Source organism: Ascaphus truei, chromosome 4 (genome assembly GCF_040206685.1).
Source record: "Ascaphus truei isolate aAscTru1 chromosome 4, aAscTru1.hap1, whole genome shotgun sequence".
NCBI classification, from domain to species: domain Eukaryota; kingdom Metazoa; phylum Chordata; class Amphibia; order Anura; family Ascaphidae; genus Ascaphus; species Ascaphus truei.
Window position 1 is genome coordinate 207,279,502 of NC_134486.1, and position 25,691 is coordinate 207,305,192.

Genomic DNA, 25,691 nt, shown 5'->3' on the forward strand with positions numbered 1-25,691 from the left:
AATCCACAAACTCCCTCCATCTTTGATAAAGCGGGGCTTTCTTTCCAGCTAACTCAGGTGTAAAATCACTAGCCACATTGAATTACCATCTGAGACATACTGTATGTGGTTTTGAGAACCCATATGCACAGCAACATCCAGTGGGTTTTGTATGGGAAAATGTGCCGGAAACCTCAAATAAAGAATAATCAATTTATATATAAACTTCCATAAATAATGCAGCTATAAATAAATGTGGCAGAATAGCATTTACCTCCTCTATGTAATTATCCCAGCTGCATTTCTTTTCATGTTGTAATCTCTATAACGAGCTTCTTGTTGTTCTCTAAAAATATGGTTAAACTCAGTTCGTGGGAGTTCCCCCACAAAAAAAAGCACTGACATCTAAACCAGGAATGTGCAAACGTGGGGGTGTGAGATTTTCTGGGTGGGGGGGCGCAGTGGTTACCGAGGCCCCGCGCTCTTCCCCAAGGCATTTAAATTAAATGCCGGGGAGCGCTCGCAAGGCCTCTAACTTCCCTTACCTGGTCTCCGGTAGCTTCCAGCAACCCGTCGCCAAGGTAACACAGCATCAAATTATGCTGCGGGGTCACATGACGTGACGTCAGAATATGCCGGAAACCAGGTAAGGGAGGTTAGGGGGGGGGGCACGAGCAGGGAGGGAGAGCAGGTAAGGGGGCGCAGACTGAAAACTTTGCGCATCCCTGATCTAAACTATAAATGTTGTTTTATTAATCCTTTGATGGCTGAGGCTATTTGTACCCAAGTTCTCACGAAGTTTTGTCGTTTTTAATGCAGGCAACAAAATTCTATGGGGCATATTCACTAAGCGTTCATAATAAAACTCACCAGGCCATTAAAATCGCGGTTTTTGTGAGCATTGCTATCACGGTATTCAGAAAGCCTTGATTACCTGTGATAGCAAAATTACCAAAACGGGCTAGTAGCTGGCGGCGTGAAGATCGCCTCTCTGAAAAGGCATTACCCGGCGATTCCATTCTGCTGCAGAGAGCTGCTCAGCGCCTCTCCTTGCGCAATTCTCGCCTGAAATGTATGTTTTTTATATACATTTTATTACTAGTGTAGATGAGCAGGCCCCGTTATGGGGGCCTGGTATCTTCTATGCATTTTATTCCCACGGTCACATGACGCGGGACATTCAAATGCATAGGAGATACCGGCACCCCATAAGGGGGCCTGCATCTCAGGAAGCAGGGGGTCGCCGGACCTCAAATTAACAAAATTCTGCTCTGGAGACCCCCTGCTACAATTCACTAGTAATAAAACCCAAATAAAATAATTAAACAAATTTGTTACCGTAGCGGCTATCTGCTTTGGTAATGAATCTGCTCTAATGTAATTTTTATTAATAGTGTGTAAGCAGGGGGTCTCCTGAGCTAAAGCGCTTTGATTTCAGCCTAAGGGACCCCTTGCTTCCCGAGTTACAGGCCCTGGTATGGGGCATCAGGTGCCGATACAGTTGCCATTTTTAAATCGTCCGCGTCACGTGACCGGGGGATTTAAATAATGAAGGAGATACCGGCACCCCATATCTGGGCCTGTAACTCTGGAAAGCAGGTGGTCCCGAGGCTGAAATCAATGCGGTTCATCTCAGAGACCCCCTGCTCTAGCAAACTAATAATAAAAATTACATTAAAGCAGCTTCATTACCTTAGTGGATAGCCGCTAAGGCAATGAAGGGATTAAGGAACAACAGCAACTTTATTCTGGGAAGAGGGAGTGAGTGAAGCTGGTACTTGGCCCTTCATTCAACTCCTCTGCCCGCAATAAACATTACAATATGTACTAATCACCAATACACAACCCACCCACCCCGTGCCCCCACATAACACCATAATTAATTTTTTGATACACAGGATTGATAGCAGAGGCCGACGGGTGTCCCCGGTGGGCCCCAACGGGTGTCCGTGGGCCTTCAGGTGGTCCCCATGGATGTCCAGGGTCCCCAACAGGGTCCCTGGGGTGGTCCCAAACTGGGTCCCCGGTAGGTCCCCATGGGTGTCTGCGTGTCCTCGGGTGGTCCCTGCAGGTGTCCGGGAGCTAGAATGGGATCTCTGGGTGGTCCCCATGTGTGTTTGGGTATCCTTGGGTGGTCCCAACAGGTGTCCGGGGGTCCTCTGGTGTTCCCCAAGGGTCCCCGCTGGCCTGCGGTACCAATCCTGTTGCAAAAAAAAAAAATGGGACATACATTGTAATATGCCACCCCCCCCCACCCAACATATACAGTACAGTAATGGGCAAAATAACTATTAGCCAGATATAGATAATAGCTCATTTGCCCGTTATTAAATCAAACATTAGCCAGCCAGCAGAAATAAAGTAAATAAACCTTTCTACATACCCCTGCCATCATGAAGGGCGTCCTCGTCAGAATACAGCAGGGCCATGTCAGAAATAATACAATCTAATGACCTCTAACCCCTTAATCACCTTATCGGTTAATAACAGCTATAGTATTTAAGGGGTTAACCCACCCTCCGCCCCTACCCACCCTTGAGGCCTAACCACCCACCCTGGGCCTAGTATACCTGCCCTGTACTCATTGATTTGCATAGTGGTACATCATACCCATATAATATGGGCATGATAAGCCACTATAGCACACAATGGTCACCCTAATAAAAAATACTCAAGGCCAAAAATACACAATATTAAAACATATACACAACAATTCAAGAAATAAAACCATTAGCCAACCAATTAAATAAATACAAGCACCAGACAACCAATGTATTAAATAATTTAAAGCACTAACCAACAAATCAATTAATTAATGAATTAATTAAACCACTAGCCAACACATCAATTAAAACCAGTAGCCAATAAAATAAATAATTAATTAAAAACGCTAAACCATTGAAAAATAAAATAAAAACAAACCATCCAAATTACAAACAATGTAAGCCAAACAATAAACAGAAAACTAAAATAAAACAATCAATAGAAAAAAAGAATTTGCCAAAAAAATGCATTGGTTATCACTGTATTGATCTATACGCTAAACGGCACAGAGTAATACATTAGCAGTCAATGAGCAATAAAAAACATGAAAATACAAAAATACTATAAAAAAAAGTGTAAAAATACAATTACACACATTCAATATTTTTCTTACCTTTAGAAGCGTTGGCCCCCCAAATCCCGGCAATTCTGCAATCTCTCGTACCGTCGAAAGTCAATCCAATGCCATCAACCTTGAAGATCCTGAACAGGTAACAAAATTCTTCTTTCTTTTATCTTCAATCACCGTCTTCTTTCTTCATCTGTCATTATTTCTTTCTTTTCTGTAATCATCTGTCAATCCAAAAACCACGTTAGATCCACCACACGATGTTGTCTCGTCGGCTTCTTGAGGTAAAATGGGCCATCAAGGCCTTAAATATGGCCTGTGACGTCACATTTTCTTGTCAGATGGTACAGCTCCAATCTGATTGGACGCTGTATCATGTGCTCGTCTCCTTTTTTTTTGGTGAAGGATGTGACGTCATCTCCAAGGGAGGTACGTCACATCCTTCAAACCACGTGGCTATATCACATGGTATTAGAGCCAATGGGATTGAAGACAATCACATTGGTTGATGTACCATGTGATAGGTCACATTAGTTCAAAAGGATGTGACATCATCCCTTAAAGTGACGTGGCCCTGCAATATGCTGACGAGGATGCCCTTCATGGTGGCAGGGGTGAGTAGAAAGGTTTATTTACTTTATTTCTGCTGACTGGCTAATGTTTTATTTAATAATGGGCAAATTAGCTATTATCCATATCTGGATAATAGTTATTTTGCCCATTATTGTATTGTATGTGTTGGGGGGAGGTGTATTTATTGCAACGTATGCCCCAATTTTTTTTTGCAACAGGATTTGTACCACAGGCCAAGAAGACAACCCGAGGACCCCCAGACACCTACAGGGACTACCCGATGACCCCCAGACTCCCACCGGGACCACCTGAGGACCCCAGACACCCGTGGGAACCACCCAAGGGCCCTCAGACACAAGTGGGAACCACCCGAGGGCCCCCAGACACCAGTGGGGACCATCCGAGGGCCCCCAGATACCCATGAGGACCACTTGAGGGCCACCAGACACCGCAGGGACAACCTGAGGACCCCGGACACCCTTGGGGAACACCCGCGGGGACCACCCGAGGCCCCACAGACACCCACAGGGACCACCTGAAGATCCCAGGACACCCGCGTGGACCACTCGAGGGCCCACAGACTCCCGCAGAAACCACCTGAGAACCACTTGACACCCGCAGCCTCTGGTATCAATCATGTGGGGGTAGAGGAGGTTGATATTAGTGTTTATTGTGGGTATCGGGGGTGGGTGAAGGGGGTATTTGTCCCTTTTGTGAGAAACTCGCCATTCTAGAGCAGCGATAGGCCAAGATAACCTAATCGCGGCTACTAGAATTTCATGAGTTTCAGAACCTGTCGATAAGTGGCTAATCGCCGCCCACTCGGCAAATTTTTTTTTTAAACGCTGAAATTTTTGGTGATTTTATCGCCCACTTATCGACGCTTACAGAATCGTCGTAGGTATTTTGAGCGATAAGTGCTCGATAAGTGCCTTATGAACGCTTTAATATAATATATGTTAACATACTACCCATGGTTTAATGTTGTTTTTCCACAAAGTACATAATTTTACGTCTAAATGCCAAGAACATGCATTAAAAAAACAAAAATTAAGTCACATAACTTGTATGCATCTTCAATATGATACCAGACCTATGTCTTGCTTTTCTTATTCACTTTGCGTGAGTTGCTGAATGATTGAACCAGTGAAGATTTCTTGAGAGGAAAAACTCCAAGCCATAGGATGTTCAGAGACACGATTTATTTCAGAAACCATGTGAGTTGCATAGTTTGGGATTCTTCACATCCATACATTGTTAAAAATTTACTTCACTATACAGTACATATTTTTCCTGTTTATTCTTGGGTTGATATTCTGCGCCCCACTTGTCCAAGAGAAACCTGATGCCAGATCACCATTATCCAACATGTGCCGGGGTTGGAGCCACATTTATGGGTTTGGCTTTTTTTTTTTTAAATCGACAATCACAAATACAATAGCAATTATATTGAGGAGAATCCTCATAGGCTGGGATCGGGGTGAAGCTAAAGAGCAGACAGTAGGGAGCCTGCAATGCTAGACAGGATGGAGGTATTGATCGGGTGACCATGCATGCATGAATACAGCAGAAAGGGAGCTATTTAAAGTAGCGTTCTCAGCTGCTTTCTTTGGCACTTAATGTAGGCGAACTAGTGGCTGCATCAAAAACAATCAGGGGCTCAGGTTTGCTGCTCGCAAATGTGGTAATTAATAGGACAGTGGTGTGCCGAATTCATATGTCAAAAACAGACAAGGAGGGTAAACCAGGAGTGCTGTGAATTGCTGGCTGGGCAAAGATCTCCCCACCCCCCTCCCCCGATTGGTAACATGGTATAGGGCTGGCAAGCTCGTGGGTTTAAATAGATACTGTTAAAATAAAGCTGCGATCTTTTATCTTCCAACGTTGTGTGCGGTCTCAAGTTATTCATTGTGGTAGCGTTACCAAGAGGGGCAGAGCGTTAAGCCTTATGTACTGTACACCTCGCCACCTAACACCTCTACTGAACATGCCGGGAAGCTGCTTCCCTATGCTGAAAAATATTTTATTTGCATTCATTTAAATGGAGCTGAACATGTCTTCAGAACTGGGAAATGACCTCAGAGCCTATTGAATAATGGCCTAAATGTTAAATGTAAAATAAAATAAACATTAAATTATATATAAGTAGCCAGCTTTAATCATAAGAGATCAATGAGAAAGAATGGCATCAGTAGCCAAATAACTGCATCTTTCAGACTCCAAAATTATATAATTTAGTGCTCAACTTTCTCTCAATCACTTTCTCTCAATCACTGGGGGAAACTCACTAAGCTCCATGATCCCGTGTTAACTGTCATCAAACCCATATTGCAGATTAGTGACTCCCAGAGTATGAGAACAGTAGGTATTTTCTTTCCTGTCCTATTTGCCATGCTGAAAACATCTGATCTACTAATTAAAAATATTCCACCTATTGTTTCACTTAAAAAAAAAATACATACTGTAGATCTTACTGATAAAGGATCCATAAACAAAATGGTGGTGAGGATTAGGTGAGCGGTAGGTTCCAATATATTTGATAAAGGATCCCCAGGGATTTTCTACATGATTCAAAAGACCAACAAGCAAGTTGTCCCATGTGACGGTGAGGGGGTACCCAGGCCAATAATAAAGGTATTATGCCCGGCTGGGTGCCCCTGAGCCATATTGGGGAGTTTGAAGTGTCAGCTCGTCAACCCAGTTATGGCATGTGAACTGTGTTTTAATAAAGATGTATGTGTGTGTTTTACTGTTCCAGGAGTGCTAAACAGCGGAGAAGCCCAGGGCATGAGTTTCAGGGGGGATTTTACAGTACAAATGTTGTCAGGGTGTGTTTGGGCAGAAGGGGACCAGAGTTGCTGGCTACCCCGAAAATGTATCCAGGAATCCTACCTGATTCCTGGGGACATGAAGACACAGACCACCGGACACAATCTTCCCAAGGAAGCAGTTAGGCGGCTCACCGCCAGGTCTCCCTTCTTCAGCACAGACCAGAACAGTAAGATGGGGCAGGGGGAGAAATCACATTCAAGGGTCCCCAGTATGTGCCCAAACCCCCAGAAACCAGTATAAGGGTTCGGAGTCTCTCCCACCAGGTATAAGGTGGCGAGAGTGAAATATTTTCTAAGTCCAGCGCTTAGAGAATAAAAAGCGGCTTTTGCTAACTTCTGTTAGGAAGCTCCTAGCGCTCTGAAATTGCCTGTGCACATAGTTCAGGTAGAAACATATAAAACGACAATAACTCAATTTTTATAACATTTCATAAAAATTGATGCATGAAAACCCCCCTAAATTAGTGTACTAAACATGATAGGAATAGGTGGACTTTCATTCAGAACACCGGAGACAGGGAAACACTCATTTATTATTGCACCCTACTTAGTATGCATGTAGTGACTCACTGTAAATGAGCTGTGGATGTGCAGCTCCGGACTTCTAAGGCTTGATACAACAATGTCTGCAAAAGTCCAGAGTTGAAAGGCTCAGAGTCTCTGAGGTGTCAGGTTGAGAGGGGTAGCCCAAGTACCCCCATCCTAATGTGAAGTCCGGGCCGTTGGCATATGGTTGCCCAGGCCAGACTTACTGTCGCCAGGTAAAGGGGTAGGGTCCCATATGCTAAGAGGCAAAGGTGCTAGGTTGGCGCATGCCCTTAGCAGAATAGGAAGCCACCCCTGCCAGGTTTCTAAAGTATTGGCAACTCCGGGATAGATGGGAAAAGTTATTCCCACAGAGAGATTGGCTGCACTTGTTAGGTATAGGGTTCTGAACCCTATAAGAATTCCTGCAGCCATCGGGAATCAGATTCATCTTAAGATTCATCAAGATTTCAAGTGCCATTACAGCAGCCGCAGATTTGAGAACGGACCAAGGCTTTCACGAGTAATTGCCGCTCCTGGGAAATTACTCCTACAGACTTTATTTTACAAGATTTCGTTCTGTAAACAAATTATTTCGTTTGCCCCCATCCAGTAAGTGTATTTTGACTGTAATTGTGTAACATTGTGTGTATGGCTTTTCAATTTATTGTACCTCCTTGCTTTGCTCAATCATATGATCCCGGTATAAATGTGTTGATAAACCTGGTCTCCCGTGACATCCCATAATTTCTGGATTCAGCACACCTTCAAATATTGCTTATCTCCTTTCTAAACTTCTGGTGATAAAGGTAATACTGTACATTGTGCTCATTTGCATGTCATTTCACAGAATTCCTCGCTGTAGTGGAAGCACTTAGGGGCCTATTCACAAACAGTGATAAGTGGTTTAATAGGGTACAAATGCTCTTATAGCATGATACTGCCTGCTCTGCTATTCACAAAGCAGTAAAAACAGTGCAGTATCGCGCTATAATGGCTTTTTAACGCCCAGAGGCAAAAAAGTAGTCCGATAGGCCAACAAAAAGCCAAAAGCGCTTTTTTTTTTGCCAGTAATTGCTATTCACAAAGCTGTGATAAGTTTATTGGCCTATAACATATCTCAATATTTTAGCACCAGCTAAAGGCCCTGCGGGTGTCATGGGGTCCTTGGGTGATCCCCACGGGTGTTTGGGGGGCCACGGGTGCCCAGGGGCCTTCGGGTGGTCCCCGTGGGTTTCTGGGGGCCTCCAGGTGTCACCACGAGTGTTTTGGGGTCCTCGGATAGTCCCTGCGGGTTTCTGGGAGCTCTATGGGTGTCCGGGTGGTCCCCACGGGTGTCCGCTGGCCTGCAGTATCAATTCTGTGCATAAAAATACATGTGCAATACATTCAAATAAATACACCACCCCCCCAATACATACAGTACAGTAATGGGCACAATTACTAGATATGGATAATAGTGCATTTGCCCATTTAAAAATAAAACATCAGTCAGCATAAAGTAAATAAAACTTGCACTTACCCCTGCCATGATGAAGGCTGTCCTCATCCTCATCACCGTCCTTGTCGTCCATGGGCAGCAACAGTAAAAACAAAAATACAAATGAATGGCCCCTAACCCCTTAATCACCTTAGCGGTTAGTAACCCCTATGGACATTAAGGGATTAACCCACCCTCCCCTGCAACCCACCCGGGAGGCCTAACCATCCACCCTGGGGCACAACCCATTGATTGGCACAGTGTTAAAGCATGCCCATATAATATGGACATGCTTTGCCACTAGAGCAATAAATGGGGAAGCTAAAAGAAACACCAAAAATAAACCACAATTAAAAAGCAAACACCAAAAAAATAACAGAAATAAAAAATAGAAAACACAAAACAAAAATCCCATAATTAAAAATCAAAACACAAAAAAAACCCAGAAATAATTAAAAGCAAACAGCAAATGGTTCCCAGGCAATCTGATTGGCTGGGATAACAATGTGACTTTTTTTAGGATGTGACGTAAGGTAAAGGGAGTGAAGCCAGCTCATCAGAAATGCTCTGCTTCCTTTCCCTTTAAGATGAAGTCACCAAAACCAAGATGGCTGCCGTCACATGCTACTTCAACCAATCATATTGTGAGATGTTTATCCCCAATCTGATTGGTTGTATTAAACCATGTGACTGTAAGTAATCGGGGAACACGTCCTTTGCGGCGTGTTCCCTCCTTACCTGCTGCTGCCGCCGCGGCCATTTTTCCTGCCCATGCGTGCTGCCCCGCTCTCATTAGAGCGTGCGCGCACCCACAGCTCTTCCAGCTGCCGCACGGAAACTGGTCCCGCCTCCCGCATGCTCTCGCGCATCTCTCCCGCTCGGCGCGCACAAGCGATGACGTGCTACGATCCCCAGCTGTGTGGCAAGTCTCTTCCTGCCTTGTTGCCTGCAGCCTATCCCAGTTCCGCTGGGGCTGTGCCTCTGCTCCGCCCCCTGTCCCCATTGGTCTGTCCTGTCGGTAAATACTTCCTGCTTCCTCCCATGCTTTGCTCAGCATAACCTTATGTAGCCTTGTGTAGCTCACTTCTGGTTTGCAGTGTTTTAAGTTTCGTTTGCAGTTACCTTGTGTACCTTGTGACTCGGCTTGTTTGTGGATCCTTCTGGATTTTGGACTTTGGCATACCCTCGACTACGGCGATCCCTCCTACCCCTGAACACGGCATACGGACTCGGACTACTCTGCTCTCTACTATTCCAGACCCCGGATTACGGACCCCTACTACCCTGCCTTATCCAATTCAAGAACTCGGCAAGTATACTGCATCCTTTACACTCTCCTACCCAGACCCGGCAACACTAAACTATCCACCTTCCAGGCACGCCTCCGCTGCTGCGGGTGTGTGGTGTTATACTTTCCCACCTCAGTGCCGGGGTCTTGTCTTGTTTGTGGGCATGACGAGCGTTACAGTGACAGAGTACATTTTTGGAAAGGATGTTACAATCGATATGGTAATGAAGGGGTTAACTCTTCCCGCAACCTTCCTGGTAGGCCTAACCACCCACCTGGGCCAAGTACCCCCTTCACGCACCCCTTCTGCTCCCAATAAAGCTTCTATTGTGCCTTAACCCCTTCATTGCCTTAGCTGTTTTAATGTAATTTTTAATACTAGTTTATGGGAGAAGGGGGTCTCCTGAATGGAACGCTTTGATTTCTACCTCAGGGAGCCCCGAGTTACTGGCCCTGGTATGGGGTTCCGGTACCGCCGCCATTTTTAAATCGTCCACATCACCTGACCGGGGGATTTCACCTGACCGGGGGATTTAAATACTGGAGGAGATACCGGCACCCCATACCGGGGCCTGTAACTCGGGAAGCAGTGTGCTCCTGCACACTATTAGTAAAAATTACATTAAAGCAGCTTCATTACCTTAGCCGAGCGGATAGCCTCTACGGTAATGATTCCCCCCCCCCCCCCCACGTTTATTTGGGTTTTGATAATAGTGTGCAGGAGCAGGGGGTCTTCTGAGGTGAACTGCATTGATTTCAGCCTCGGGGACCCCTACTTGCTGAGATACAGGTCCTGTTATGGGGTGCCGGTATCCCAGTGCAGGATTTAAATCCCACGGTCACGTGATGCGGGAGATTAAAAAATACAGGGGATACCGTCACCCCATACCAGGGCCTGTATCTCGGGAAGTAGGGGGTCCCTGAGGTTGAAATCAATGCGGCACAACTCAGGAGACCCCCTGCTCCCGCACACTATTATCAAAATCAATATTTTTACTGCACGATCGCCTGTAAGGCTGCGGTCCCAGTCAGCACTGTAGCACGTGTGTCCGGCGGGGGGGGCGGCGCGTGCACAGCGCTGCACCGCGATTTGCGGTCCTTGGAGAGAGGGAGTTTACGACGGGAGGGGGCGTGGTGGGGGGTTTGCAGGGGCGTGGCCATGACCTCACGCGGCTGGTTCGCCCTCATTGGCTGAACCGCCGGCGGGGCGGGGCCTTGCCTCCATCGCAAACTGTAAACTCAATTTCAGCGTCTTTGAAAAATCTTGTAGTGCCGCGCGGCTGCACCTTCCACACGAAGGTGCTTACTGGGCCCAGCCCCATTGACGCACGGCGTGCGCTGTAGAAAGCACTGGGACCGCAGCCTAAGAGCCGTGTATGGAGAAGAGAAGCAGCGTCTCCATGCAGCTCTTCCAGGCTGCAATTTTTTCTATCTGTTGCCGCTCGCTAGAATTTATAGCGCGATAGCACTGATAATAAACTGGTCGGCCGGTAGTGCATTTTTTTTACCGGCCTTCATTCTAAGTGAATACCATTTTTGCCCTCATGTTTTAGTGCGCGATAAATCAATGCAAAGTCGTCTGACAATGCACTGATTTTATCACCGCTTTGTGAATAGGCCCCTTAGTATACTAAGGGATAATGGTGAAAAACAGTGTACAGAGCTCTCAGAGACATGTGAATGTGCTAACAAGTGATATTTTTATTTGCTAGGTAATAAAATTAGGAAATGTATCCTGAAAACCACAGGAAACTACATCTTAAACACTCTGGGGGTTATTAATCAAGCTCCCCAATGGGAGTTAACGGCCATTGGGGTTCATTAAACCATAACATAGCTTGATGAATCTGGGTGTATGTGAAATAGTGCTCTGTATTCTGGCTTCCCTCACAACACAGTGGGCCATACATTGTTCTAACAAAGGAAACACACACAGATCAACAACAGACAGTCACGCAACCCATGGAATTTACTGTCACTCAACAATTTCCCTTTTGATGTTTGTGAAATTGTAGAGAAGCTGAGATGATCAAAAAGGGATATCGCTAAATACAATGTATTTAACCATTCCGCAAGGAGATGATTTCTGAGAAAACAATAACAGAAGCATTTTTTTTATCATTTAAAACCTATTTTAGTAGGGTTTACATCATTTCTTGACCTCAAGGTTTCGAACCAATGTTTTCGTAGCAGAGTTTGCAAAATGTTTTCAGGTTCTGCATAAAGTGCAAAGGCGCTCAGGACTAAAATGGGACGTGGTGGCAGCCATTGCGCCATGACCAAATGACCGCCTGCGTTCAGCCGCCGACGGACCCTCCGCCGCCGGCTGCTTCTAAGGTAAGTTTTACTACTGGTTAGGGAAGGGGATTAATTTAAGGGGTTTTAGGGAAAGGGCTTAGGGTAGGGGCTTTTATGGTAAAGGTTAAACATAGAGACTTACCTTAGCGGCGAAGTGACCAATGACAGGTCCCGACGGTGGGGTGAGTCACGGCAAAGCAATGTCGGTCATTTGGTCACAGCGGAACGGCCACGACCAAATGTCCTAGACCCCTCAGGACTGGGTCTTTTACACGTGTTATATGTTCATGAGCTGGGAAGTGGTGAGTGAGCGCGTACAGGTGACATTAAGGAGAACTGCAGACCTGCCACTCTCTACGATTTTCTGTGAGTATACCAATTTGGAGTCTCAATGCATTTCATAGTCCTCAATGGAAAAAAAAATATTTTCCATTACAATGCCATTTCTTTGGTCCAGAACCCCCAAGACATACTGGTTTTGGTCCTTGGAGGTTGATTGTTTGGAAGTTGTTACATATAATTGTAAACGAAAGAGCAATACATGAGTAGTCTGGTTTGCTAGGAGCAGGATGCTGCAGAAAAATCTAAGGGTAAGCTGTGTAAAACAAGTACTGTATGTGCACATGGGAAAAATGAACACTGGTTGCTTTGAGTTGCAGAGTGGGGGAAGTATAGCCAGGTGCTGAAACTAAGGCAAAAAAAAGGAAGTGGTAAGTTTCCTTGGCATTCTCTACAGTCATTGCTGCTCAAAAAGGGATGTGACTACATATTTGATTTTGTTCTGAAATATCCTGTACTAGGACACAGTTGGTGACTACAACCACATGATTTCATTTTTTCCCGTTAACATAATGACTGTTGCTGGAAGTCCATGTGCAATTGTAGACACTTATTGCACATTAGACGGCAGCAATGGATGGGTATCGCACCACTATGGGCTACTCCACAAGACATTTTCGTTCTGGAAGATACCTTAAATACCATTCAAGTGAATGGGCATAAGGGCCCATGTTTACTAAGTAATGTTATTCTAAAGACACCTTCTGGGCTGGAAGATACCTTCAATTCCATGCACTCAAAAAGGGTCTGTAAGAGACATGTGGAGAGGTACAGCAAGGGAGATAGTTTGGGGGGAAATTAAACAGTGGCATTTATTCAGCCTGTGACTTTAAGTGATTTAGTTTAAGGCAATATATATATATATATATACAAATATATATATATATATAAATATATAAATATATATATATATATTATATATATATATATATATATATATACACACACACAAAGAAATAAACAGCCTATCCCTTTGTAAGGGATAATTCACACCCACAGTCCCTATTTGCAGGGCTGGGAGCATAAGCCTCTTACCAACCTAAGACCTCAAAGTCCAAAAGCGGTACCTCAAAGTAGGTGACCATTTATGTCAGTCTCTGGGTCGGTGTCCCTTGAGGGGCCAGCCTCTGGCGGGTTCCTGGGTTTGCTGAATAGAGGTCTGGTCCCTGGTGTCTTGATGTCAGCAAACAGTTCTTCTGTGTGCTCAAGAGTCTTCCTCTCAGTTCTCAGCAGGAGGCTGCAGGCTTATATTGAAGCCTCATTTAAACAGGGTTACGTCCCAGTTACAGGGTCATATTTACTACGTTGTGCTGCATGGTGTTTTATGGAGTAGCACTGCTTAGTAAAGATGGCCAGAGTATCAATACAACATTTCAACCCTTTGCTAAGAATTTATTACACATTAGTTATACATTTATTGTCAGGACAGTGGAATAATCACAAACTCTATTCCGTAAAGACATCAACAGTTTTCACTGCTTAGATGGTTGAATATTGTACTGCTGCTATGAACTTCTTACACACAACCATTAGTATCAAAGAACATACTTAGGAGCAGTGGTTCAAGTGTGATGGTACTAGGGTGTACAAAGTACCATTACTTTATTTGTAAACTCATAGAACCACTCCTTTTACTGTAGTTGAATGTCATTTCCCAGAATCCCTTGCTGCAGTGGAAGCACTGTATGTTAGGAGATAATGATGAAAGGCAGGGCTGCAGAACTGTCTGAGACATGTGAATGTGCTCACAAGTGGTATTTTTATTTACAAACTTCCAGTTTCACTATTATCATAAAGAAAGACCATTGATGTTAATAAAACTCTATACCCTTTCATTGTTGATATATCCCCATGAAATAATGGGGAGTGGGGGAAGGGGGGGATGAGCTCTAGCTACTGTCTGTGAGATGGTGCCAGGGGTGAGGGGGTCATGAAACACATAAGAACACTTGCCTAAACAAGTAAAAGAACCCCTATGAACAAGCACTCATATAATGGTAGATACAAATTATTAAAAAAGTAACCTTTATTAGTGTAAATGGGTATAACAAGTGAAGGGCTGGACACACAACACAATTAAAAGAGTATTAAACTGAATACCTCCCAGTCATAATGGTAAGCTGGTAGAGGTAATAATTGAAGGAACTAAGAGTAACTGGCACCTAAAAAAGAATATAATCAAAATTAAAACGTAAATGGTGCCTCAGTGTGGTATATATATTTGGAAAGGTCTAGTGTCTGTCAATGATGTATCAGACAGTCACACAACTTTCAAGCCACGCTGAATAAGTTTGTCACTCCTTGACGGTACAAAAAGTGGCTATAAATAGATTGCTGGTGAATTATATGCCAAACCAACATGCTAAATACAGCCTAATGTAGTAGCTGTTAAGGTAAATAGTACTCAAACATCAAGAGTAGACAACAGGTTAAAATTGTCCTTCAAGGCAACGCAGGGTAAAAAAATACAATTGCTAGAAATAAGGCTACTGTGTAGCTGGGAGAATGAGGCTGTTCTGTGGGAGCCTTGGACACATTGTTTAACTGCTTCCATGCAAGGTCTCCCTGTAGGCAGACTGACAGTACTTAATAAATACTTCAGTGCCTTAGCCTGATGAGAGCAGGGCAAAACATATAAATGAACAATAAACTGCTACTCAGATCCTCTATGAGGACAGCATATGTAATTTAAATAGGCTATCTGTTACATAGATGTATACTGATACAACATGTAGAGGTTTAAAACTTGTAGGTGGTATACAGATGCCTTAGAGGGGTCGCTTAATATCTGCGACCTGTGTATAAGGTGTGGATGCAGTGATACTAGCATGCAGCTGCTCGGTAGTATAATTAGTCTGAATGATAATTTATGAGCTGCCCATATATATAAAAAATCAATTGCTGCTCCACATCTCGTATACAGCTGCTAAATACAGGTCGCTAGGTATAAGCGGTCTGTATGTGCGGTGTACCCTATAGCCACTCGGTAGTGTATCAGTAACAATGAAATGATACCTGGGTGGCTGCCATCTAGGAGCAATCAGTCACAGGTCCGATAAAACGGCGCCTATAGAGCTCCACCCGGCGTGGACAACAACATTAAACTGCCGGGTGGAGTAGAGCCCTAACTGATACAGGCGGCAGATCTCCGCACTGCTAAGACCAGTGAAGGCTACTAGGTAAATACAATAGACGCCGCCGCACCAACACGTGTGCTGACGTCACAGAGGAGCGCCCTGCTCTCATCAGGCTAAGGCACTCTGAAGTATTTATTAAGTACTGTCAGTCTGCCTACAGGGAGACCTTGCATGGAAGCAGTTAAACAATGTGTCCAAGGCTCCCACAGAACAGCCTCATTCTCCCAGCTACACAGTAGCCTTATTTCTAGCAATTGTATTTTTTTACCCTGCGTTGCCTTGAAGGACAATTTTAACCTGTTGTCTACTCTTGATGTTTGAGTACTATTTACCTTAACAGCTACTACATTAGGCTGTATTTAGCATGTTGGTTTGGCATATAATTCACCAGCAATCTATTTATAGCCACTTTTTGTACCGTCAAGGAGTGACAAACTTATTCAGCGTGGCTTGAAAGTTGTGTGACTGTCTGATACATCATTGACAGACACTAGAACTTTCCAAATAAATATACCACACTGAGGCACCATTTACGTTTTCATTTTGATTATATTCTTTTTTAGGTGCCAGTTACTCTTAGTTCCTTCAATTATTACCTCTACCAGCTTACCATTATGACTGGGAGGTATTCAGTTTAATACTCTTTTAATTGTGTTGTGTGTCCAGCCCTTCACTTGTTATACCCATTTACACTAATAAAGGTTACTTTTTTAATTATTTGTATCTACCATTATATGAGTGCTTGTTCATAGGGGTTCTTTTACTTATTTAGGCAAGTGTACTTATGTGTTCCTTGATATATCCCCATGTTAAAAAATATACACTATGCAATTCTTTTATTTTACATTGCCACTCAAAAATGGACAGAGAAATTACTATACTAAACAGATACTAAAAAATATTTGCATTAATACAGAGTCTAAAATCAGACAGAGTGGGTATCGTTCAAAAACATTATTAGCTATTTGCACCCTATTGGGTATGAAATACTAGAATTTATATATTTTTTAAATATTCTCCAGAACCAGTTTTACTTGCAACTCTGTACTGGAGAAAAAATAAAACTGAATAATCTTAATCAAATAATCTCTATTATATAGAAACTGTGACATTATATGTGATTATACTAGTGAAACTATGTAGGGATGAAAACAATACAAAGGTCAAAACCATATTAGACCTAAGAACCTGGAAAAGATTAAATGCAACGGAGCACACAGAATGCTTGCAAAAGTAGGGCAACAAACTTTTTGTCTTGATAAAGATGCCATTGCCCCGAAGCGTTGTCTGGTTATTACCCTCAATGCCACGTATTAAACTTTTTGCCCTATATTTCTAGCATTGTTTGCGCTTCAATGCTTTTTAACATTTCTAGGTTTACTGTGTGTCAGTAAAACCACGATTATGGGCCGTAGTTACAAAGCCGTCTCCTGCCGTAAGACACCTTCGGCACTGGAGACACCATACTGTACATCCCATTGGAATGAATAGGCTGTCAGGTATCTTTCAGCTCTGAAAGGAGTCTTATGGCAGATGACTGGTTAGTTACTAGGTCTGCTGTGTTGGACTGAAACGTTGGATGAATAAATACTAACCACTTGACCACTATTTTGGAGTGCTACTCTTTTTGTTTAATTTCTTCGTAATACTGTAGGTCTTATGAAATACATACTAATCAGTTAGTTATTGTTTTGTACTTTTACCAGTTTGGCTAATAATGGCATCTTTACAAACAAAGAACAAGTGAGGTATCAAAGTTCAACAGGGGTAAAAAGTTCTAGAAGGCCTCGTAATGCACACAAGAAAATCACAATACGGCCTGTACTCTTGCAATATATACACAGGCTCATAGATGCATTCAGTGGTGCAAACATAAAAAACTGCACGTGTATACACTGCTAGATGCATATAGTTATATATGCATACATACACATGCTAATAGTGAGAGATGAGATACTGAGATAGACACATACATACAGAACGTTTAACTTTTTCCCTGGCTAGAGATTGCTGGAGAAACGGACTGCGTCCTCCCGCCGCGATTAAAGAAGCCACTTGAATCAACATAAAGCTGCGGCAGCTGCCAGTGGCTGTCACCTTCCCAAGAGCCACAAGAAAATTATTTTTTTCCCCACTGCTAGAAGGTGAAAGGGGTGTCATCTGTACACTTACAGACACAGTACAAACTGACACTACCTACAGTGTAGCCGTACTCACAGACAGTCTTCCATGAAAGGTTCAGCCATGCTTCCCAATATTTCATGCGTTTCCCATGATAATTTTGACTAGGAGTCTCATTAAATCTTGGACTTGGCAATTCCCCAGATTCCACCAGTGGGGCATTTCGAGAACGCCCAGTTACTATCCTGAGAATTATCTAGCGGACTTTATTACTCACCTGACGCACAGCATAATTCCCTGGTGATCCAGAAAATCTTTCTATCAGCATAGTTCGTAGATCCGTCTGCCACATTTGAGAAATATCTGTCTTGGACACAACTTGCCGGACATCAACTGTACGCAAAACAACAGGACGATGGTAATTCTACAAAAGGAAAATTAACATTACTCTAGTTAAACACAAAGATACAATCCCATATATTATGATCATGCGGACAGACACAAGTTGACTATCTGCTTAAAGGTGCAATACCACACAGAACAAATGTAAACTAATTGCAGTGATATTAAGTTTTCAATCTTGATTGTCAATAATGTAATCAGATTAATGTGCATCCCTCCACGTTAAAGGACCAATGAACAAATGGGACAGAAGAGGGAACAGATAAAGACAGAGATTCATAAACTCCACACTCTGCACTTTCAATCACCTATTTTTTATATATTGACATAATATCAGTCATTAGCTCAGTTTAGTCTTATGTAGGACAGAACCTAGTTTCAAACCTTTAAACATTCAGTCAAATAGTACTAAAAGTTGGTAACCTATCATACAGGGCTATTTCCCACCCTCTCTACCCCCAAAGTTGAGGTGCTATATGTTGGAGTGATAGATTATATTAACCTTCTGCCCCTACAAACTGTAAAAAAAAACAACACAAACTGAAAAGATTAATTTTATATGCTCACATTATGAAGTATATTCATCAACCAGTATGTGTAAGCACATTCGACCCAGCACTACCGTCTGTTAATTTACAGGAGCAATCCATGCTGGGTTTTTTCTTCATTTTTTTTATACAGAATTGAAGCATGGGGTCTTCGGAGCTGAACCCCATTAATTTCAGCTCTGAGGACCCCCTGCTTCCAGAGATACTTACCTCCGAAGAGGGTGCTGGTATCTCTGTAGTTTTCTGCGTCACATGGGCCAATAGGAAGACACACCAGATGATGTCATGCCTTCCTATTGGCCTCCGGGAGCTTTGAAAAGCAGCCATATAGTGAGGCCTGGATGTGCGCCGGAACGGCTACTGGCACTCACTACGGCGGTAAGTAGCTTCGGAAGCAGAGGGTCCCCAGAGACGAAGTTAATGGGGTTCAGCTCCGGAGACCCCCTGCTTCAATCCTGTATAAAAAAAATGGTGAGAAAAACTAAATGAAAAATATCATGCATTGCCGCTAAATGAGAGTGAACCTTCATATTCATTCAAATCCCACCCACCACTGCTTAAGAAGCAGCAACTGTTCAAAACCTGCCTTATTTTACCATATCATCAGAATGCAAAAAAGACATATCGTTAAACATATAATAAAACCCAAATGATCAGGAAGCATAAATAGCAATTGCACTCACATAATCAAGTCTCAAGTGAAATACACAGGGTTAAAGACTAGTGGACCACTGCAAACTTACTATAAAAATATGGACTAGGCCAGACATGAATACAGATTTATTGTAATTGACTAATAGACCCCCACAGATACAGTATATTTTGACGTGTACTGTGTCCTAAGAACTGCTTATACTTGAAGAATACGCTGAAGGTGTTGAGAGTTTTGTGGACAATCATTTGTTTTATGAAGAACTTTCATGTTGATCCACTAAACTGTAGTACAACCTACAACAATCTACAATTCTCCAGGACAAATATGGCTACTAGAACTCTAAACTACCAGCCTGCAATTCAGTTTCAATAAACAGGAGAGGGAGAATTGGGAGAGGTATTAGCAGAAGGTATTGTATCGCCGCCACACACACACAAAGGATTTCAGCAACAAAGTTTTATTCTTGCATGACTTCTTTATTTCTTTAGTGTAGTGGCTCATCTAGTTGCACAACATTTGGGGGGCTTTGCCCCTTGTCACATCAAATGTGTCAAGAGTATTAGCAGCAGAAAAAGAGAGGAAGTGATGTCACTTTATAGATAATTGGTGTGACCTCAAGTAGGGTACCATGTTAAGTTCTGGAGACCATATCTCCAGAAGGGGCATAAATAAATGACAGATTGTACAAAGAAAGGCTACTAAAATGAGGCATAGTCTACATCAGGGGTGCACACAATATTTTCTTCGGGGGCGCAGCTCTTAGAGGCCCTGTGCTCTTCCTCACAACATTTAAATAAAATGCCGGTGGAGCATGCATGGCCTCTGTATGTCCCTTACCTTCTCTCCAGTGGCTTCTGGCTACACGTGTTCATGACAATGCAGAGTCAAATTATGCCGCTGGGTCAAATAACACAGCGGTTCAAATGACAACAGAGAAAAGGTAATGGGTTGCATGGGGGAGAACAGGCAGGGAGGCACAGACAAAAACTTTTGCGCACACATGGTCTACATCAGGGGGGCGCAAACTTTTTTCCCTGCGCCCCCCTGCCGGCTGTCCCCTCACTCCCGCGCCCCCCTCCCAACCCCAACTTACCCGCGCTCCGGTGTAATGACGTCATGTTGCCATAGCAACGTGACGTCACATGACCTCGCAGCGTCATTTTGACGCCGCGTTGCCATGGCGACACAGGGAGGATGCCGCCGGAGCCACGGTAAGTTAGGTTTACAGAGGCCCTGCAGCTCCCCCGGCACTTAATTTAAGTGCCTTCGGGAAGCGCGCGGGGCCTCTGTAAACCCCGCGCCCCCCGTCGGCAGTGTCGCGCCCCCCCTGGGGGTCGCGCCCCACAGTTTGCGCACCGCTGGTCTACATCATTAAACGTATCAGAAAAGACTGAAGAACCTTAACACATAAAACTTGGTGGAGAGAAGGGAGAGGGGGGGATATGATAGAAACGTTTGGATACATAAGGGGTTTTAAAAAATACAGGAGGATAACATATTTTAGAGAAAGAGGAAAGTTAGAACAAGAGGTCATGCTCTGAAACTCGGGGGTGGCATGCTCACGGGAAATGTGACCTCTTCGGGGAAAGGGCGGTAAATTCATGGAATAACCTCTCAACAAAGGTGGTACAAACTAAGACGGTGATATGAAAGAAAGGTAAGGATAAAATAGTCTGAGGTTTTACAACAGATAGTAAAATAAATAGACTAGGTGGGTCAAGTGGATCTTATCTGCTGTCAAATTCTATGTTTCTATGTTAAACAAGGAATTTCTAAGCTATATAAATTCAGCAATGCCATTGTTGCTCTATCAATAAGTGTATGTTACCTTGCGTCTTACTGTTTTGAATATGGGGGATGCTCCATAAATGCCTTATCCTTGTTACAGTGGAGAAATTGATATTACCAATACAATAATAAATTATACTGTACATATAACAATATAGAATGGTTGGGAGCATTGTTTTTTTGTTCTTGTTTTTTTTAATCAACACAATATAACTGTAAGGAATCAACTTCAACTTCTCATAACTTACTTATTTTTACCCTTCTACAGTATTACTTTGGGAATAAGGACCTGTACAATACACAAACAAACTGTATGGTTTTTGAACACTAGGGATGGGTGGAACTGTCAAAATCCATTTCCTGGAATTTCCTGGGCTTTCCATTCAAAATCCATTCCACAGTGTAAAATCATTTGACGGATTGTTCCAGTTTCAATCTGTACGGATAGATCCAAAACCACAATTGGATACAATCCAGATGAATTTTTAAGAATCTAATCCACGGATTCCACAATTGGTTGCCGGATTGTTCAAAATCCACACACAGATTAATCTGCGGAGAGAAAGAGAGAGAGAGATCCCCCTCCCACGGATTTAATCTGAGATTTGTAACACTTCAACCATGGATTATTAATCCACCATGTGGATTGTCAGTGATAGAAAAAAAAACAAAAAAGGCGAATCGCCCTTTTTTAAACTGATATGGGGAAATCCGTGGACAAAAGGAACCGGACAATCCAAAGCGGATCCAAATAGATGAACTCTTAGTGGGGTTAACAAATGTATATTAATTAACACCATTCGTGATTTGGACAGAAGTCCAATTTAAAATTAGACACAGGGCATATATCGCTTTCAATAAAAGTTTGCATCCATCAGTAGGAACCATCAATCAATGCCCCAAGTGTCAAACGTTGAGGGCAGATCTTGAACACTGCCTGTGGTTATGTAGCCCCATTAAACACTTATGGGATTAAACTATGGACAATATAACAAAAATACAAAACACAAGATTCTAATGGTGTTATTATTTGCCAACATAGAACCATGGCTAGACAAAGAAGGTAACACAATCAAAGCAGTCAAAGCTTTGAAATGGTGCTCCAAGCAGCTAGAAAAGCAATCATGCTGCAATGGATATCCCCCATCACGTCCAAAACATACAGTTAAATCATATCTATTTAAACTGTCCATGGATAAAATAGGTGAGCTTCCAAAAGGAGCTCAAGACCAAAAAATGTTTCCAAAAACATCCAAGACCTCCATAGAAAAAAATATTCGTGGACATGCCATGGTGTCAACACAGACAGTTACTTACACAAAAAAAAATACAATTCCCCTATGAGGTAAAATAATAATAACTTTATTTCATATAGCACATTTCTCTCAAAGCGTTTCACAATCACAGTATATACTAGAAAACTAAAATGTAATCTTGAACAACAGATATATAAAGAAAATATAAAGAGATTGACATTGTAGTTAGGGGGCGAGGGGGGATATTCAATTTAAATGTTAATTAAAATTAGTTAATGGTTAAAAAAAAAAAAAAAAGGAAAACAAAATCAGAATGATGTTGACAATATGTAAAAAGAAAATACACACACACACACACACACACACACACACACACACACACACACACACACACACACACACACACACACACACACACACACACACACACACACACACACACACACATATACAGGCATACCCCGCTTTAAGGACACTCACTTTAAGTAAACTCGCGAGTAAGTACATATCGCTCAATAGGCAAACGCCAGCTCACGCACGCGCCTGTCAGCACATCCTGAACAGCAATACTGGCTCCCTACCTGTACTGAAGCTGTGCGCAAGCGGGGAGACTATAGCGCCTGTTACACATGTCTTATTTACATCAGTTATGCATGTATGTGACGATTGCAGTACAGTACATGCATCAATAAGTGGGGAAAGGGTAGTGCTTCACTTTAAGTACATTTTCGCTTTACATACATGCTCCGGTCCCATTGCGTACGTTAATGCGGGGTATGCCTGTATACAGTTAGGTCCGTAAATAATTGGACACTGATACAAGTTTTGTTATTTCGGCTGTGTACCAAAATAAATTCAAGTTACAGTTAGACTGCACTTTAAAGCCCATATTCATTATCTATCAGCTTTATTTTGAGGGTATTCACATCCAAATTGGAGGAAGGGTTTAGGAATTACATCTCTTTAATATGTAACCCCCTCTTTTATATGTAGCCCCTCTTTAATATGTAGCCCCCTCTTTTTCAAGGGACCAAAAGTAATTGGACAATTGACTCAAAAACTGTTTCATGGACAGGTGTGGGCTATTCCTTCACTATTTCATCATCAATTAAGCAGGTAAAAGATCTGGAGTTCATTCCAGGTGTGGCATTTGCATTTGGAAGCTGTTGCTGTGAACCCACAACATGTGGTCAAAGGAGCTCTCAATACAAGTGAAACAGGGCATCCTTAGGCTGCAAAAAAAAAACAAAATCCATCAGAGAGATAGCAGGAACATTAGGAGTGGCCAAATCAACAGTTTGGTACATTCTGAGAAAAAAAAAACGCACTGGTGAGCTTTGTAACACAAAAGACCTGGACGTCCACGGAAGACAACAGTGGTGGATGATCGTAGGATTCTTTCGATGGTAAAGAAAACCCCTTCACAACATCCAGCCAAGTGAAGAACACCCTCCAGCTGGTAGGCATATCATTATCCAAGTCTACCATAAAGAGAAGACTTCACGAGAGCAAATACAGAGGGTTCACCACAAGGTGCAAACCATTCATAAGCCTCAAAAATAGAAAGGCCACATTAGACTTTGCCAAACAATATCTAAAAAAAGCCAGCCCAGTTCTGGAACAGCATTCTTTGGACAGATGAAACTAAGATCAACCTGTACCAGAAAGATGGGAAGATAAAAGTATGGAGAAGGCTTGGAACGGCTCATGATCCGAAGCATACCACATCATCTGTAAAACACGGTGAAGGCAGTGTGATGGCATGGCATGCATGGCTTACAATGGCACTGGGTCACTAGTGTTTATTGATGATGTGGCAGAAGACAAAAGCAGCCGGATGAATTCTGAAGTGTATAGGGTATATTGTCTGCTCAGATTCAGCCAAATTCAGTGAGGTTGATTGGACGGCGCTTCACTTTACAGATGGACAATGACCCAAAACATACTGCGAAAGCAACCCAGGAGTTTTTTAAGGCAAAGAAGTGGAATATTCTGCAATGACCGAGTCAATCACCTGATCTCAACCCGATCGAGCATGCATTTCACTTGCTGAAGACAAAACGTAAGGCAGAAAGACCAACGAACAAACAACAACTGAAGACAGCTGTAGTAAAGGCCTGGCAAAGCATCACAAAGGAGGAAACCCAGCGTTTGGTCATGTCCACGCGTCCAGACTTCAAGAAGTCATTGCCTGCAAAGGATTCTCGATAAAGTATTAAAAATTAACATTTTATTTATGATTGTGTTAATTTGTCCAATTATAATTGAGCCCCTGAAATAAGGTGACTGTGTATGAAAATGGTTGCAATTCCTAAACGTTTCATACGATATTTTTGTTCAACCCCTTGAATTAAAGCTGAAAGTCTATAATTCTATTGCATCTCGGTTGTTTCATTTCAAATCCATTGTGGTGGCGTACAGAGCCAAAATTATGTAAATTGTGTCAGTGTCCAATTATTTCCATAACTAACTATATATATATATATATATATATATATATAACCCACATTTAAATGGTTAAGGGCTCACTCCATAGCATCTTCCACTCAGGGGAACTTGCGTGCTTGCAGTATGGTTGTGACAATTCTAATACAGAATGCTTTTCCTGGTAATGTACAGGTTAATAAAAGCTTCAATCAGACTTAAAACTTTGCAACTAATATTGACAGATTTACTATAAATCATTCTTCCTGTTATTACACAGGTTATTAAGAATTTATATTAGCGTTAGGGACCCTTGAATTGTGGTCTGCCGTGCAGTGGCTCAGGGGCTTACAACAATTTTGGCCAAAAATGTTAAACTAAAAGACCATTTTACTTAATAGATATTTATACATATATATTTAGGCACTGTACCGTGTATGAGTTTCACTGGATGTGCTAAAACTGAGCTTTGTCTGTGTTTTATGTTCTGTCTCTGGTTTTAAATATATATTGCCATGCTCAGTAGCACTCCTCTGTGACACTCATATGCTTATATATATGTTGTGGTTATTTTGGGGGTTCAATAGGAGCTTGTTAGGTGTCCAGTATGTTTTACAATTGTTGTTCAGCTAGTCATGGCTGATTGGAGGGTGGCAACCTCCTACCTAATTGTAGCTCACCCCCTCCCACATTTAAATGGTTAAGGGCTCACTCCATAGTATCTTCCACTCAGGGGAACTTGCGTGCTTGCAGTATGGTTGTGACAACTCTAATACAGAGTGCTTTTCCTGGTAATGTACAGGTTAATAAAAGCTTCAATCAGACTTAGAACTTTGCAACTAATATTGACAGATTTACTATAAATCATTCTTCATGTTATTACACAGGTTATTAAGAATTTATATTAGCGTTAGGGACCCCTGAATTGTGGTCTG

The 25,691-nt window shown here is 42.6% G+C and overlaps 1 protein-coding gene across 2 annotated transcripts in view; it reads right to left on the reverse strand.

Moving 5' to 3' along the window:
• Positions 1–25,691, reverse strand: part of QPCT (glutaminyl-peptide cyclotransferase) — a 96,902-nt gene that overhangs the window by 67,047 nt on the left and 4,164 nt on the right. For both annotated transcript variants that reach the window (XR_012801035.1, XM_075596784.1), the window contains exon 2: positions 17,961–18,107. Coding sequence is in view for 1 of the 2 variants with exons in the window: in XM_075596784.1 (XP_075452899.1) it covers positions 17,961–18,107 (147 nt within the window). In the remaining variant the exon portion in view is untranslated. The remainder of the gene's footprint in view (positions 1–17,960; positions 18,108–25,691) is intronic.